The sequence below is a fragment of the Cetorhinus maximus genome, chromosome 7, assembly GCF_964194155.1.
Source record: "Cetorhinus maximus chromosome 7, sCetMax3.hap1.1, whole genome shotgun sequence".
Lineage (NCBI taxonomy): Eukaryota > Metazoa > Chordata > Chondrichthyes > Lamniformes > Cetorhinidae > Cetorhinus > Cetorhinus maximus.
Window position 1 is genome coordinate 36,687,610 of NC_135885.1, and position 16,995 is coordinate 36,704,604.

The following is a 16,995-nucleotide window of genomic DNA, read 5'->3' on the forward strand; positions in this document are numbered from 1 at the left end:
GGTCCCAACTTGATCTATCCTCCTAATTGGAAAAAAATCAGTGCCAATAACTCAAGGCTCCTAGCATCAGCCTAATACACTGAAGCACAAAATCTGCTGCTGCGATGACAGGAAGCAATTTTGCAGTTCTAGTTCACCAGTGATATTCTGACCTCAGCAGTGACATACTAAAGAGCTAAAAATAACTAACAAAATACCAAACAAAATGGAGGAAGGAGAGAGATTATGTGAGGAGAAAGAGGCAGCAAAAAAAAGGCTATCATTCCAAGCTGTTCATGAAACTTCTAGGAAGCAGTATAGAGAGGTGTCAACGCCAGCCCAGAAACAAATTAAAAATTGCGTGGAAAAGTTTCAAGGAAATAGGGAAGAAAACGAAAGAAAAATTGAAATCTTCTCACCCGTTTGTCTAGTGTTCTTTCTCTTACAAAATTTAGCAGATGGTCATTAACAAGTGAGAGATCCTTTTTAGCAGCAGTTACAATGGATACAATGACATCATGCCTTATTGCTTCTTCTGGATCATGTGATCGGACTTTGAGAAACTCTGTAAAAGATTAAATTTTACAGTTTTGCTTTAAACATGTTTTCCCATCTGAAGTCACTCCACCCCCACCCCCGACAACATTTAGTAAAATATTACATTAATTTTCTGATCAAAGGTATCTGCCCTGGAATCTCACTATTATTCACTATTCACTAAACATTGTTATCACTTAATGTACATCTGTCTTAAAGCTGGAACATACGCAATTGCAGAAAAACTCCTATGAATATTCATTAGTGTGTTTACTATCATTTGGAGAATCCAAAATTTTCACTTTATCAATTGCTGTAAAGCAAGAATGAAGTAACCAAGTCTTTGTAGCAATATATAACGGTAGAATATTTGGCAGAAGAGCAAATTCCAAAGTGAAAAAACATAATCGTACATGTATTATAGATTCGACACATGAAATAAAAGAGACAAACTGCAAATGGCACCCGACTACTTCCTCAATTACTACATGCAGAAGCCAAATTCTGGGACTGAAGCGTCAAAACTCAACAGTTTCTCCAAATCCAGTAGTTAACAGAAATAAACTTATTTGCACAGACAGGGTTAAAAGAAAAAGCAGCTCAACGTTATTTTATATATTGGCTTAATCCTGCTTTTAAAGAATGATACTGGTATGCTGAAGCACACTCAGTATTGTCACAAAGGCCCATGCCCCCATCCCAATCCTGTTTGGGGTAGGGGAGAGGATCGAGAAAAGGCTAAGACAAGAACTAGTAACATTCAGGAATTCTTTTAGAGAATTTTTTTTAATAAATGTAGTCGCTGAATGCCATTCCTGTGTACTCCTTGTGCAATTCTCAGAGCCAGTTAAACTAAGGTACTGGGACAGGTTTCTAGGCTTAAGAATGTACACGGTGTGGTTACAAAGACAACTTGCATTGATATAGTGCCTTTAATGTAGTAGGATGTCCCTAGGTGCTTCATGGGAGTTTCTCAAACAAAATTTAACACTGAGCCACATAAGGAAGTATTGGGAAGGATGATCAAGTTTTTGGGCAAAGAGTTTTGAGGAGCATTTTACAAAGGGGGAAAGAGACGCCGAGAGACGGGGGTTTCAGGAGGGAATTATACCTGGCCGAAAGGGAGGAGTAAAATAAGATGAAAAGAATTATTTTATGAAATCACATCTGGAGAGGAAAAACATGGGACTTTAAGTCAGGGGAAACGTCCATACTGGTCTCAAGTAGGGTTTGAATTAGATTCCACAATCAGCTTTATAATTGGGATACTACATGAAGCATTTTATTGTAATATGAACATTTCATCAGTGGAGGAAGAAAAAGCTAGAGGAAGTCATTACCTGCAGATATGCACCTTTTTATCAACACATCTTAGAAAAATAGAGTCAGGTAGGTTTCTGCTCTCTGAAGAATTCTCAATCATTGGTTGCCAGGGGAGGGGAAAATGGATAGAAAGTGGGCTTCAGAAAAACAGTTTCCTGCCTTGATCAATTTTAAAACGGTACCTTACTTTGGACATACTTAACAGTTCACCAACACTAATATCCACCAACACTGCTAATACTTATTCTTGAACTATTCTGTTTTGCAAATAATTGGTGGTGCCTCATCTTTGCTCCATTAGATGTTCTAAAATATAAATTATAAGGACATTGTGTACAGTGACAGTTTTGCCTCAACAGCAAGCTGAATGTTTTCCCCCAGCCAGATGGGACAAATATATGTTAAGTAGCAGACAGTAAAACTGATGGCATTTTTATTTGAAGTACTACTATTCAATAACACAGCTAAAGAGAAACTAGTTCCTCTAGTTGGAGAGTTCAGAATGGGAGAGCATAATATTAAACTTAGAGTTAGGCCATTTAGAACAAAATCGAGAAACACCACACAAGAGGGTAACAGATAGCTGCTCTCCCAAAAAAGCTGCGAATGCTGGGTCAATTGAACTTTTTGAGGGTCATAGAGTCATTACAGCACAAAAGGGAGACCATTCGGTTCATCGAGTTCATGCCAGTTTATGATGACGACTAGGTTTTCATTCGGTAAGGGTTTCAAGGACCATGGGGAAAATGCAGGTAAACGGAGTTGAGGTACAAATCAGTCATGATCTACTAAATAGTGGAATAAGCCCCAGTGGTTGAATGGTTTACTCCTGTTCCTCTGCTTACAATAAACTGACAACACACCTGTTTTAATGATAAAACATAGGCTAACTAACATACCATTCAAATAGGTATCTTCCTGTTGCAAACTAAAATTTAATATTGAATATCCTGGTATGTTTAAAGTGTCGATGAGCCCAGCAATTGCTGTTGACAAGTTAATACAGTAGTTAGCTGATGTTAGATTCGGTAATATGCACTTCCCACTGGCACATTAAACACACTAGAAGATGCACAGTAAGAAACTGAAATAAATAGAAAAAAATAATACTCCTGTTCATTTCACAAGATAGAATTTGCAAATATCAGCATTTTAAACATTTAACAAGGTCAACCTGCTGGACTTACTAATTAATAAATGGAGGTTAGAGTAATCCATGCATTTCAAAGCTTACACATGTCATCCGCCTATCAGATTGTTAATGCAAATCTAATTTTCTGACATGGAGAGTGCCAAATAACTTCAATGTTCTAATATATATTTATCTACAGTTTATTAGTCCCATAGATTTTAAACTTCACCTATTAAAATAGATTTGAGGGTTCTCCAAAACCTGTTTAATTAGGAACAGAGATCTATATTACACAATGTCAATGCATTTCATATGAGTGAAGTGTGCAAGGTGTAAAATGTATGAGAAATGTATGTAACTCATTGGGCATCAGGTGTTGACTGAGACTCAGCCATAAAACAAGAGCAAAATACTTCAGATACTTGAAATCCGAAATAAAAATAGAAAGTGCAGGAATGCTTACATCTGGCAGCATCTGTGAAGAGAGTGCGTCAACGTTTCAGTCTGGGACCTTTCATCAGGCCAGGCAACGGACCGGAAATGTTAATTCCGTTTCTCTCTTCACAGATGGTGCCGGACCTGCTGAGTATTCCCAGCATTTTCTGTCTGTATCTCAGGGCAGTTAAGTATTGATTCCCAAACAATTACAAAGCTGAAAAACGACTGATTGCAAGGGAAAAAAATTGTGGGAAACCATACACCATAGAAATACATATGTTCACAGGTTATACAATGAACTAAAAGATTGCAGAGCCAATAATAGTCCAACTATAATCAATTAGTACAGTTGGATAATACCCAATAGTTTCCCAGAATTTTTAATTTCATGAAGGTGCAATTCTCTCCCATCTCCTCTTCTGCTTCCCAGGCCATAACATCAATCAGTTCATCAGTAACAGCCTAGCCATCTCCCCCTGATTTTCAACACCACCACCAATGCCAAGTTCCCACTGTCACATTCTGAGGGTCGCCGTTGGCCTGTAGTTGAACCATCAAGATTACGATCAAAAGAACAGGACAGGGACTGGGTATTCTACAACATCTGGTTCAACTCCTGATTTTTCAAAGTCCAACCACCTCAAGTCTCAAATCAGGAGTGTGATGAAATATTCACCACTTGCCAGACAAGTGCATATCCAATAACACATAAAACTTAATACCATCCAGAACACAATAGTAACTTGATTAGCATCCCTGTTATCAGACCCAAATGACCATCCCATCAGCAATGCACTGTAGCTGCAATACAATCCATCCATCTACAGGATGTACTGCAACATTTCACTGAGGCTACTTCAGTAGCCCCTCCCGTCCCTGCAACCTTACCCAACAAGACAGAAAAGTTGAAAATGCTGGAAAACTTCAGCAGGTCTGGCAGCATCTATGGAGAGAGAAACAGAGTTAATGTTTTGAGTCCGTATGGCTCTTCTTCAGAGCTGAATAAGAGCTCTGAAGAGTCATACGGACTCAAAACATTAATTCTGTTTCTCTTTCCACAGATGCTGCCAGACCTACTGAGTTTTTCCAGCATTTTCTGTTTTCATTTCAGATTTCCAGCATCCACCATATTTTGCTTTTATTATATGAAGCAGACAAGCAACCTTGTGAAACCATTCCTTCCAAGTTCCTTCAAAAGATAGACGTACATCATTCTAACTTGGGCAAATATTTGCTCTTACATCACCAATATCCTAGAATTTCCTATTGAGAGCACCATTAGACAGCAGCAGTTCAGAGGGAAGGCCCATCACCACCTTCTCAGGATAGCTCAGGAACAGGCAAGAAATGCAGCATTGCTAGCCTTGTCCATATTCAGTGAACATATTTATTTTAAATTTCAATTTCTTGTGGCATTGCTCACAGTGAAGTTAGAGATTACATTATTACAAAGTGTGGCTCATATACTCAAGGAACAATTTGATTATTCCTCGATTATTTTCCATATAGCCTTAGTACTTTATCATTGGAAATTTAAGGGTAGCCAATTTGCTTACTTTAGTTTGTTGTGCTCTTCACCTGTTCAACTGTGATTAGTGTTATGAATTACATTTGAGCCAGTCAGGTGCAAGTGTGACAGAAATAATCCCTGTATTTTCTCCAAAAATCATGAAATCATGGATTAAACCGTTACAGAAATATTGAATCTCTTTGCTGAAAAAAATGATGTAACTATCTCTTCACAAGGACTTTTAATTGATTAAAATTAAAGCATCCAGCTCCTTTAAAGTTTGAGAAGCTTGGATTTATTATATGAACAGCAAGTTGAAAATCAAATTAAAAATTGGAATGAAGTTTGTTATAAAAGCACTTGTGCTTTCAAGCCATCAGCAATATCACATCTTTTGAACTGCATTTTGTCATTGTTTGCTGAATCACTACCTTACAGCAACACAGCACCATGATGTCAAATCATTACTTCAAGCTTGGAGGTACAAAATATTGTGCAAACTTATTGCTCATGTTGATTTTTTTTAAAAAGGCAGGAGAGAATTGTTGGAGTTTCACTCTGAGAATAAGTACTTATAAATACAAATTGTTCTCAGCATGTTTCATCATGCAAGAAACATATTGCTCATCTATTGTATTGGTCTCCAATTACTACAACCTCAAAATTAATAGTGTCTAGAAATAACCATACCTTGTGAAATAAAAAATATCTTCTTAATAGATTGCTTGAATTCACAATGGACTACATTTTGTGCTCTGTGGAAGTAAATGGCCTTGTCTTAATTTCCTTAGGGAAAGCTCTGTAGAATTTCTCCCCGATCCCAAACTGAAACTCCAGAATATTTATGCATACTTCACCATCAACACGTGAAATTTCCTTGACTCCAGCAGCGAAGGAACCTTCTGTTGAGACTTTTAATATCTTTGTCCATATTTATCCTTACAAACTTCAAGAACTAGATAAATACAATCTCATTGAAAATAGGGTTAAAGCTGAAGACACTATTAACCAATTCAGCTTTAATTGCATTCCACATTTCCATGACTTTGAGGGGAATTCTTAAAGTTTATAATCCTCCTTGAAGTTGATTAGAATTTTGTGCTTGTATATCCTAGCCTTATTGTCACAGACCAAATTAAAATCATGCTGTCCATGTCTTACAGTACTTTGAGGCCCCAGGTTATCTTTTCCTGAATCTTTTTTTCCAATCAATTCCCAATTCAGTTCTGAGAGTCTCTCTTCATAATTAGGATCACAAATCATGCACGCTGTTCTGCTCAGAAATCTTTGCGCAGAATCTTTGTCCTTTTGAAGACTGGGAACTCAACATTGGACAGAATAATCTAAATGCCGTTTCACCAAGACTTATAATAAAATTAGAACCAGTTGTTTCAATGATCAGTCAAATTCCCTGAAGACGTGACCTGGCACTTGCACGTTGTCATCACCCAGAAAGTTTTGCCCCTCTTTCCCACAGCTCCCTGTTTGAATCTCTACCAATTGGATTTCCATCACTGTTAAAGCACTAACCCAAGTCATAAGTGATACCCTCTGACTGTAGCGTCTATGTTCCCTCCTTGTTCTCCTTAATTAGCTAGTCACATGGCCAACCACAACATTCTTGCAACACTTTGCCTCCTTTATCATGCTCAACAGAAATGCCCTCACGTTTTCATTCTTAAACTTTAACCAGCTATAACCAAACTACCTCCAGTAATGGCTGCTCTTCCTATCCCCAAATCATCAGTTTCAAAATTCCCCAATGATATATCCTAAGTGCCCTCCTTATCCACTTGCTAGGCCTCAACAACATCACACTAGACATTGGGTCAACTTCCGCACACAGATGGATTGCAAAGCTCTGCCATATCAATGCTTCTCTATTCCTGCACTGCCTCTGTTCCCAGGTCATTTGTCTGCAGCTCATCAATTACTGTGTGCCAATTTTGTCCAGTTAAACATTGGGAACACAATACTCATGGTTTCAACCTCACCACAAACACTATACCCTCACTGTTGATTTTCTCCCTCTCCCCAATCATCATCTCACACTGAACCAGACTGTCCACAACATTGACTTCCTGTTTGACCTATGAGCTCCTGATCCTACATTCTTTTCACTGCAAAGACTACCTACCTCCACATCAGCAAAATAGCCTAACGCTGCCCATTTTCTGCCGAAATCCTCATCGATGCCAATCACAATGATTCCAATGCTTTCTTGGCCAACCTCCCATCCTCATTCTCCATAAATTTTAGCTCATTCATAATTCTGCTGCCTTAGCCCATTGGACACAGTCTCACTCATTCAGCAACCCTGTTCTTGCTGACTTACAATTGTTCCCAGCTTCCAAACCTTCAAATTTAAAATGTTCATCCATGTATTTACATCTCTTCATGCCCTCCCTATCTCCATGATCTCTTATAGTCCCGTAATCACTGAAGAACTCTCCGTTCCTCTGACTTATTTTGAAGTTCCTCCCTTTCAACCTTCAGCTACCTAGGCCTAGCTCCCGTGTTCTAAGTCCCTGATTTGGCCATAAGCCATACTCTCTTGCTTTAAAGCTCACTTTTTAACCCACTTAGTCAAGCCTAATATCCTTCTTCAGGTCGATTTCCATTTCATGAATGCCTCTGTGAACTGCCTAGAGGTTTATTTTATATTAAAGGTGTAATATAAATGCTATTTCCTGTTGTTACTTGATCTTGTTAGTAACAGTTATACATCAAACACATTTCATTTGCCTTGCCAATTTTTGTAGTGCATGCCTTTTCATTAGGTATGCAATTAGCATTAAGTTCAATTACAAATCTTCAATACATTTTTTTGCTCCATGTTTTTAAGCTCATTGTTAAATATAGTGTTAGCCAATATCACAAAGATTCTGTCCCCCGTTACTACAATGGCATAACAAAAGCTAAAACAAGATGAGTGGAATTATCTTTTAAACTATTAGTTAAGAAAGCAATACATTATTTACAAATGAAAGTCAAGTAGATACTTACCAGTAAGGTCTTTAGCTAAATCTGGGTGGTTCACAAGGCAGTGGCTCGCAAACTTTACACATTCAAGGCGGATAGGAACATGGATGTCATTGAATCTACAAGGAAGAATGACAGTAATAATGGAGAGGGTAGAAACTGAATTTATTAAATGGCAAATCTACATAATTGACATCTTCATGGCAGCAGGTAATATTTTCGAGTCACCCACTGGAGCCACTAAAATCACTAGGATAAATCCTCATAGATCCAAAAAACATAGATATGGCAAAGTTTTGGTGGGTAGCACAACAATTGACTGCAACTATGTCATTGACCATCTGGAGCATATATCCTGAATTCTATTTTCTACACGCATTCATTAAAGTTTGAATGCTCATTTAGAAACAAGTAATTCAGCTAATATATCAGATATTTAGAAATCTGCATTCTTGCCTCTCTTTTATATTAGGAATGGTTTTACAAATTTGAATGAAGACAAAGCAAGGGAGATGTTAGTACTCCATGGTTTAATACAGAATATAACTTGGAATAAGAAAATATTTCACTGAAATTCTTCCAGCTGATGCAGGAAGTTTCCATAAGCAGCCAATTCACTACAATCTCGTCCAACACCAAATGTATGAAATTAATTCATCAATACCTTTATAATCCACACTTTAGAAAAAAAACAATCTGCCAAATTGCTGAGACTAGCATTCTGACTGAGAGCCATTAGAATATAAGAAATAGGAGCAAGAGTCGGCTATTTGGCCCCTGGAGCCTGCTCTGCCATTCAACAAGGTCATGGCTGATCTGTTTGCAGCCCTACTTCACCCCCATTATCCTCGACTCCTTTGTAGATCAAAAATCTGTCTAACTCAGTCTTGAATATATTCAATGATCCACCCTCTAGTGCTCTCTGGGAAGAGAATTCTAAAGATTATGGACCTTCAGAAGAAATTCCTTTTCATCTGTGTCTTAAATGGGAGACCCCTCTATTTTGAAATTTTACCCTCAAACTCTCGATTCTCACATGAGGGAAACATCCTCTCGGCACCTACCCTGCAATTCTTGCATAAGGAAAACATCCTCTTGGCATCTACCCTGCAAAGCCCCCATCAGAATCTTATATGTTTCAATAAGATTGCCTCGCATTCTTCTAAACTCCATGAGTATAGGCCCAAGTTGCTCACGCTATCATAATACAAACCCCTCATCCCAGGAGTCAGCCTAGTGAACTTTCTCTGAACTGCTTCTATGCATGTACATCCCTGCTTAAATAAGGAGACAAAAACTGTATGAAGTACTCCAGGTGTGGTCTCGCCAATACCCTGTCCTGCTGTAACAAGACAGCCTTATGTTTATAATATATCCATCTTGCAATAAAATCCAGCCTTCCATTTACCACCCTAATTACTCGATGTACCTGCATCTAACTTTTTTTGATTCATGTATGAGGACACTAGATCCTCCATACAGCAGTATTTTGCAGTCTCTCTCCATTTAAATAATATTTTGCTTTTTTATTCTTCATTTCAAAGTGGACAGCCTCACATTTTCCCACATCATACTCCATTATCAGATTTTTGCCCACTCACTTAGCCTATCTGTATCTCTTTGCAAACCCTTTGTATCCTCCTCACAACTTGCTTTCCTACCCATCTCGACATTGTCAGCAAATCTGGCTACAATACAGTTGACTCCTTCAGCCAAGACATTAACATAGATTGCAAATCGTTGAGGCTCCAGCACTGATCCCTGTGGCACTCCACTAGTTACATTTTGACTACCTGAAAATGATCCATTAATCCCGACTGCTTATTAGGTTATCAATCCTCTATCTACGTTAACATCTCACACCCAACACCATGAGCTCTTATCTTGTGCAGTAAACTTTTATGTGGCATCTTATTGAATGCCTTTGAGAAATCCAAATACACTACTGTTAAGAAACACAAATACTTACCTTAGTTTGAAGTTTGGAGATCAATGGACCTCAGGCCTCTAGCGCATGCGCCAACCTGGAAAGGGCCGCACATGTGCAGTTCAGGGCAGGGGGGGGGGGGGGGGGGTGCGTTTTGCATTCTTCACGCCAGGCGCAGAAGAAAAGAACAGAATGGCACAAAAATGCAGGTCAAATGACCTGATAAAGAGCACCCACATCTGGTAGGTGTCCCAGGGAGCAGATCACAGGGAGAAGGTCCCAAACCAGGAAGGGGGACAGGAAGAGGTCCCTCAAGGCAGTCCCAGGCAAGGGATAAAAACCAGAGGGCAGAAATAGGTCCCTTAAGTGAAGTTAAAGAAAGGGGCACAGTAAGAATTCACGAAAGAGCTGCAGGGACCTTTTTTGAGTGAAATGGGCACAAGAGGATTCCTGAAGGTCAGCGGAGGCAGCCGACGGTTAGGGACTCTGTGATGCGGGTCTTTTGAGCAAAGGTACCCCTTTAGAGCAGTAGTGATCTGCTTTGCATGGCCAAAGATCTGAGGCTGTGCATGGAAGGTGAAGCTCATGTGTGCTCAGAGATCCAGGGGAAAAGAATCTTAAAAGGCGAGATTGAAAACCTGCAAGGCAGGTCATTGCTGAAGAAGACGCCAGAGTGGGAGCAAGGTGAGATCTTCAAACGTGAAGACTGGAAACCCTCATGAGAAAGACAAAGTTTCAGTGAGATTGGTTGTACACAATGTGACAAACATCTGGGCGGGTTATTGTGAAATCCATGGAATCTATTTTGGTCACATGTCATCTGTTGTGTGGTGTGGTGTGCGCCTGTTAATTCACATGTACCTTATAATCTAACTCATTCAGGGTAAGTATAAGACAGATATTGTAAATTATTTACCTTTCTGACCTTGTATAGTAAAGTTTATTTTTGTTTATTCAAAACCCATGGAATCTTGAATCTCAATCTTCATGTACTTTAAACAAAATGTTATTGGTCCCTAACCGGATCTCCCCCTCATATCCTGAGATCTGAAAGCTACATCCACTGGCTCCCCCTTATCCATCCACCCTGCTTGTTACATCCTCAAAGAACTCTAATAAATTTGTCAAACACCATTGCCCTTTCATGAAACCATGCCAACTCTGCTTGATTGTATTATGATTTTCTAAAGCCAAGCTACTCCTTCCTTAATAATGGATTCCAGCATTTTCCCAATGACAGGCATTAGATTAACTGGCCTATAGTCTCCTGGTTTCTGTCTCTCTCCTTTCTGAATAGAGGTATTACATTTGAGCTTCCTTTCCACAATACAGGGAATTTTGGAAGATTACAACCAATTCATCCACTAGCCCTGCAGCCACTCCATCAGATCCAGGGAACTTGTCAACCTTTGGTCCCATTTGTTTTTCTAGTACTTTTTCTCTAATGATCGTGATTGTTTTAAATTCCTCCCTTGCCCCTTGATTTTCTGCTATTCTTTGGCTGCTTTTTGGTGTCTTCTACTATGAAGTCAGATACTAAATACTCGTTCAAAGGCTCTGCTATTTTCTCGTTTCCCCATTATTAACTCCCCAGACTTATCCTCTAAGGAAGCAATGTTTACTTAAATTACACTTATCCTTTTTACATACTTGCAGAAACTTTTACTCTTTGTTTTTACATTTCTTGCTAGTTTACTCTTATATTCTAATTTCTCCTTTTCATGATATTTTTAAGTCATCTTTTGGTAGTCCTAAAATGTACCCAATCTTCTGACCTACCAATAATTTTCACAGCATTGTACGCCTTTACTTTCAATTTGTCACCGTCCTTAGCTTTCTTAGGTAGCCACGAATGGCGCGTCCTTCACATAGTGTCTTTCTTTCTCAATGGAGTATATCTTTGTTTAGAGTTAGGAAATATATCCTTAAATATCTACTATTGCTGATCTACCTTCTTGCCTTTTAACCTATTTTCCCCACCCACTGTAGCCAACTTAGCCTTCATACTCTTGCAATTGCCCTCATTTAAGTTTAAGGCACTAGTTTCAGACCCAAGTTTCTCTCCCTCAAACTGAATATGAAATTCCATCATGTTATGATCACGCTTGCCTAGAGGATCCTTTACTATGAGATCATTTATTAATCCCGTCTCATTACACATTACCGGGTCGAAAATAGCCCCTTCCCCGGTTAGTTCCTGAACATATTATTCTAAGAAACTGTTCCAAGTACACTCTTATGAACTCATCCTCAAGATTACTTTTGTCAATTTGATTTTTCCAATCTATATGAAGATTAAAATCACTCACAATCCCCATTATTTCCTGATTTACACTCTGTCCTACAGTGCAGCTACTGTTAGAAGGCCTATAAACTACTCCACCAGTGATTTCTTTCCCCTGTAAGAAATGGATTTTTAAAAATATTTTTGGGGAATGTGCATTATTCTGTGAAAAGTCTGTGTGTGCATGAATGATTAAATTAGGCTGGGCAGAGATTAATAGGAGGCAGGTTGTCTGGTGGGTGTAAAACATGAAAAAGGAGAGGCGTTAGGTTTGAGGTAACAGCGAATAGGTTAGATAACATCTGTATTTTTAGATAAGTGGAGAGTTTGCTTGAATATCAAAGGGGACTCAGGAGTAGAAACAGACATGTTTGTATCTCGCAGGAGTTCCATAGACAAATAGAAGGGGGATATTATATTTTATTGACACAAAAGCAAAGACAAGATGGAAACATGAAAGATCTTATATTTGGAAGGGTTTCAGTTTCAAAGAGGTGTGAAAACAATGGAACCCAAGATGAAAGTGGGGGGAAAAAAAGGTATTTTAGAGTTACTGTGGAGAGTTGTTTGGGCAGTAGTTGTTTGAGCTGTTGAGTTGTGAGATGCAAGGTGTAGCAGCTGGAGCTGTGGCTGAGAGAGAATGCAGTTTGAATCAACCATCCTATCAAGCCAGAGAAGCAAAAGCCCAAGTTTGGATTTTCACAGCAGAATGGAAGAGTGTTACAGGTCATGTGGTATGCCTTTATTGAAGCTACAGCAGTTTGCCTTGAGTAATATTACTGGATTTTATTTTATAGTTAAACATCTATATGGGAGTGTTGTCTAGAAGGTGTTTACTTGTGGGTCTGACCAAGTAGAGTGTCTTTTTGGGGAGGGTTGGAGGGGGGGGGGCGGGTGGGGTGGGGAATGTGTTGTAAGACTAATTCTTAACTGTGTATCTGTAATCTTGTGTTTAAGTTTTCTTTTATTCTTGTTAATAAAACTCATACTTTTAATTTTCAAAATCCCAGAAGTGTTACTGGACTTCTCAATGCTGAGATCAGTACGTCCCCTTCTCGTTTTCAGAATACAAATAAAAAAGGGTATGGCTCATAAGCCAAGTTTCCCTCTGGGATTTGTTTTGTCCAGTAATTAACATCGGCTGTGGTCATGACATCCTTGTTATTTTTTCACTTCCACTCAAACTGATTCCAAAACTTGATCTTCTAAGCCAAGATAATTTTTCATTACTGTACCAATTTCATCCTTTATTGACAGAACTACCCTGCCTCCTTTTCCTCATTTCCTATCCTTTCAAAATATCAAATACCCTTGAATAATAGGTTCCAACCATGATCACTTTATAATGACTGTAATGGCTATTATGTTATTTCTATTTGTGCATCAATTCATCTAACTTTTTACAAATGCTGCTGCATTCATGTCTTTTTACCGTTTTTCCCTATTCTGACCTTTTTTGAAAGTGCATTCTTATTGTACACTCTGTCCTTTCCTGTCATACTCTAGTTATCATCACCCATAATCACTTCTGTACTATTGCCTCGTCCTTTCTCATTAACGTCCTCAATCATCCCTCATGTGAGCCATCCCCCTGCACTCCCACTAACTATTTTGCAGCTTAAATTCAAGCATACAGCAAACTACCAAGCGATCATTAAAAATCATATCACCTTCACCACAAATCATCAGGCCAATTTCTAAAACAAGAACCGAAAATGCTGGAAAAATCTGTGGATACAGACTAGAAACGTTAACTCTGTTTCTTTCTCCACAGATGCTGCTAGATCTGCTGGGATTTTCCAGTATTTTCCACTTTTGTTTTAGATTTCCAGCATCCGTAGTATTTTGCTTTCATCTTAGGCCAATTTCTAACCTGGCCTTCCACATAATAAATAATTGGGCTCTGCAGATTTGGCTGCAGGGGTGGGGAAGGGAGCAGACAGGGGAAAAGAGTTGGATGGGGCAGAAAGAAATCCTGAAAATGAGTGAACATCAGGATTCATTTAAAATTACAATTTTCTCACTATACTTAATAGCCGATCCAGCTGTTTTTTTTCAGCTCACATAGATGCTAAAAACCTCAAATTACGTTAATAAACTTCTCATACACAAGGAACAGCTCCATCTCTACAAAAGTGTTTTTTATATTAAAAAATGAATTTCAGCAATGTGTGCCTTTTCTGACTTGTGTTTTTTGTTAAAAATATATTCAATAGTAGTATAATAGAAATATAATCACTTTTAGCCAAGCAGGCTTATGTCAATTCCAGCTGCATATCAGTTATCATCTAGAATCCCTTTTCCCTGTCCTGTTAAATTTTTGTTTCCTCTCTACTTGATAATCCACTTCCTACCTAAATGCCAAGATCAACTCAGTCTCAATAGCCACTTGCATTAACGAATTCCACATTCCTACAGCCTTTTGTATTAAAAATATAATTTAAAGTGTTTTACTCTTGTATATCAAACCTGTATTTACGGTTGCTGATCTGCTAACTAAAAAAAAAACTTTCACTATTTACCCACTCAAACCATATAAGAATTCTATTATAATCCTGGAGGTTACAGCGCTTCAAGTCTCTATCCAAGTATTTTTCAAATGCAATGAAAGTCTCTGCCTCTACCAACCTTCAGGCAGTGAATTCCAGACCCCACCATGCTCTGGATGAAATAATTCCTCTTCCCAAATACTTGAAATCCCTGCCCTTGGACATTGATTTCCCCTCTAATGGAAATAGGACATTCTTATCCACTTTGTCTCAACCCCTTGTAATTTTATACATCGCAATTCAATCTCCTATTAGCTTTCTCCGTTCCAAAAGAAAAAAGGCCCAGCCTATCCAATCTTTCCTCACAACTGAATTCCTCACAACTCTCCATTCCTGGCAACATCCTTGCGAATCTCTTCTATATCCTCACTAGTGTGATCACATCCTTCCTGTCATCTTTAACATTTTCCAGTTATGAAGAAAAGGTCATTGACCTAAATTGTTAGCTCTCTCCACAAATGCTACTTGACCTGCTGTGTCTCATCAGCATTTTCTATTTTAATTTCAGATTTCTAGCATCTACAGTATTTCATTTTTGTTCAAGCTCTGCCTAACTGCTCCTAACTAATCGTGCATATGTTAATATAACTACAAGAGGGAAGGACAACTGTTAAACAAAAGCATAAGGCCTTCGAAAAAATGATTCTTAAAAGTATCAACTGCTGCAAAGGTCCGACATGATTACAGAGATTATACAGCACAGCAGTCCATGCCAACACCTACGCTCCACCCAAACCTCCTCCCATCCTCCATCTATCAGCAGAGCCCTCCCTTTCCTTTCCCTCATATGCTCATCTAGTTTCCCCTTAAATGCAGCTGCATTATTTGCCATTACTCCCTACAGTAGCAAGTTTCACATTCACATCATGTTCTGGGTAAGGAGGTTGCTTCTGAATTTCCCACTTGATTTCTCAAGTGGAAATACTCTGCTTAAACTTACAAACAGGTCTCTACTGTCTCAAAACTTTTAGGTCACTGTTGAGCCAGGCCCAGCCTGTTCATTCTTGAAAATCTTTTTTGCACCTCTCCAGTATCTCTATATCCTTGTTATGATACAGTGACCAGAACTATAGTACTCAAAGCTTGGTCTAACCAAGGTCTGATACATGTTTAGCATAAGTTTTCAATTCTACCCCTCTATAAATAGTGGTTGATTCAGCATTAAAAAAAACAATTGGCCTTATTAACCTGCATCACTATTTTTAAATGGTAATTTGTGGTTGCACTTTCAGATCCCTTTAATGCTCTCCCTCTTTTTGAGATTATCTTCTAGGTAATGCGGCCTCCTTATTTTTCATACAAAAATTCAATACCTCACATTTTTGTATATTGTGATTCATTTTCTAATCATGTGCCCATTCTGCAAGTTTATTAATATCTTGTAATTTGCTGCAGTCTTCCTCAGTATTGACTGATTCCCCCCCCATAATTTGGTGTCCTCCACAAATTTAAATACTGTTCTTGATTCTAAAGTCTAAATTGTTAATATAAATTATGAACAACGTTGGTCCCAGCATTGGTTCTTGTGGGACGATCATTTCCCACCTTTTGCCATCCTTTATCCCTACTCTCTGCTTTTCACCATGCAGTTACTTGTTTCTCTATTCTGCTACTTGCCCTTTAACTCTGCATGCTCTGACCTTATTTATTAGTCTATTATGTGGCACCATTTCCCCTTTGAAAATCTAGATGTATTACATCTACAACATCACCCATTTCTGCTTTCTTTTTTACATCTTTAAGAATTCAATGAGGTTGGTCAAGACAGACTTTCCCTTTTGATATCTCACACGCACACATGTATTTCTTCTTTAACGGGTTGTGAATATTGTTGGCAAAGCTAGCAATTACTGTTCATCCCCAATTGCCCTCGAAGGTGGTGCTGAGCCACTTTCTTGAACTGCTATAATCCAACTCATGTCAGTACATCCACAGTACAGTAAGGGAGTTCCAGGATTTTGACTCAGTGGCAGTAAAGGAACGGTGGTATAGTTCCAGAACAGGATGGGGCTTGGAAGGGAACTTACAGTGGTGGTGTTCTGATGCATCTACTGCCCTTGTCCTTCAAGGTTAACATCACAGGTTTGAAAGCTGCTATGAAAAGAGGCCTGGAAAGTTGCTGCAGTGCATCTTGTATATGGTGTACACTGTAGCCACTGTGCGTTAGTGGTGGGGGGAGCGATTTGCTGATTCAGCATAAGGTGCTGAATGAGTTGTCAATCAAGCAGATTATTTATGTCCTGTTACGAGAGCTGCACTCATCCAGGCAACTGGAGACTATTCCATCACATGCCAGACTTGCGCCTTGTAGATTGTGGACAGGCATTGGGGAAT

The 16,995-nt window shown here is 38.7% G+C and overlaps 1 protein-coding gene across 3 annotated transcripts in view; it reads right to left on the minus strand.

Annotated features, from left to right (window-relative positions):
* The window catches only part of pds5b (PDS5 cohesin associated factor B), a 258,376-nt gene that overhangs the window by 133,655 nt on the left and 107,726 nt on the right, over positions 1-16,995 (minus strand). For all 3 annotated transcript variants that reach the window (XR_013577094.1, XM_078545339.1, XM_078545340.1), the window contains exons 10-11: positions 7,926-8,020; positions 399-544 (exon numbers count right to left, since the gene is read on the minus strand). Coding sequence is in view for 2 of the 3 variants with exons in the window: in XM_078545339.1 (XP_078401465.1) it covers positions 399-544; positions 7,926-8,020 (241 nt within the window). In the remaining variant the exon portion in view is untranslated. The remainder of the gene's footprint in view (positions 1-398; positions 545-7,925; positions 8,021-16,995) is intronic.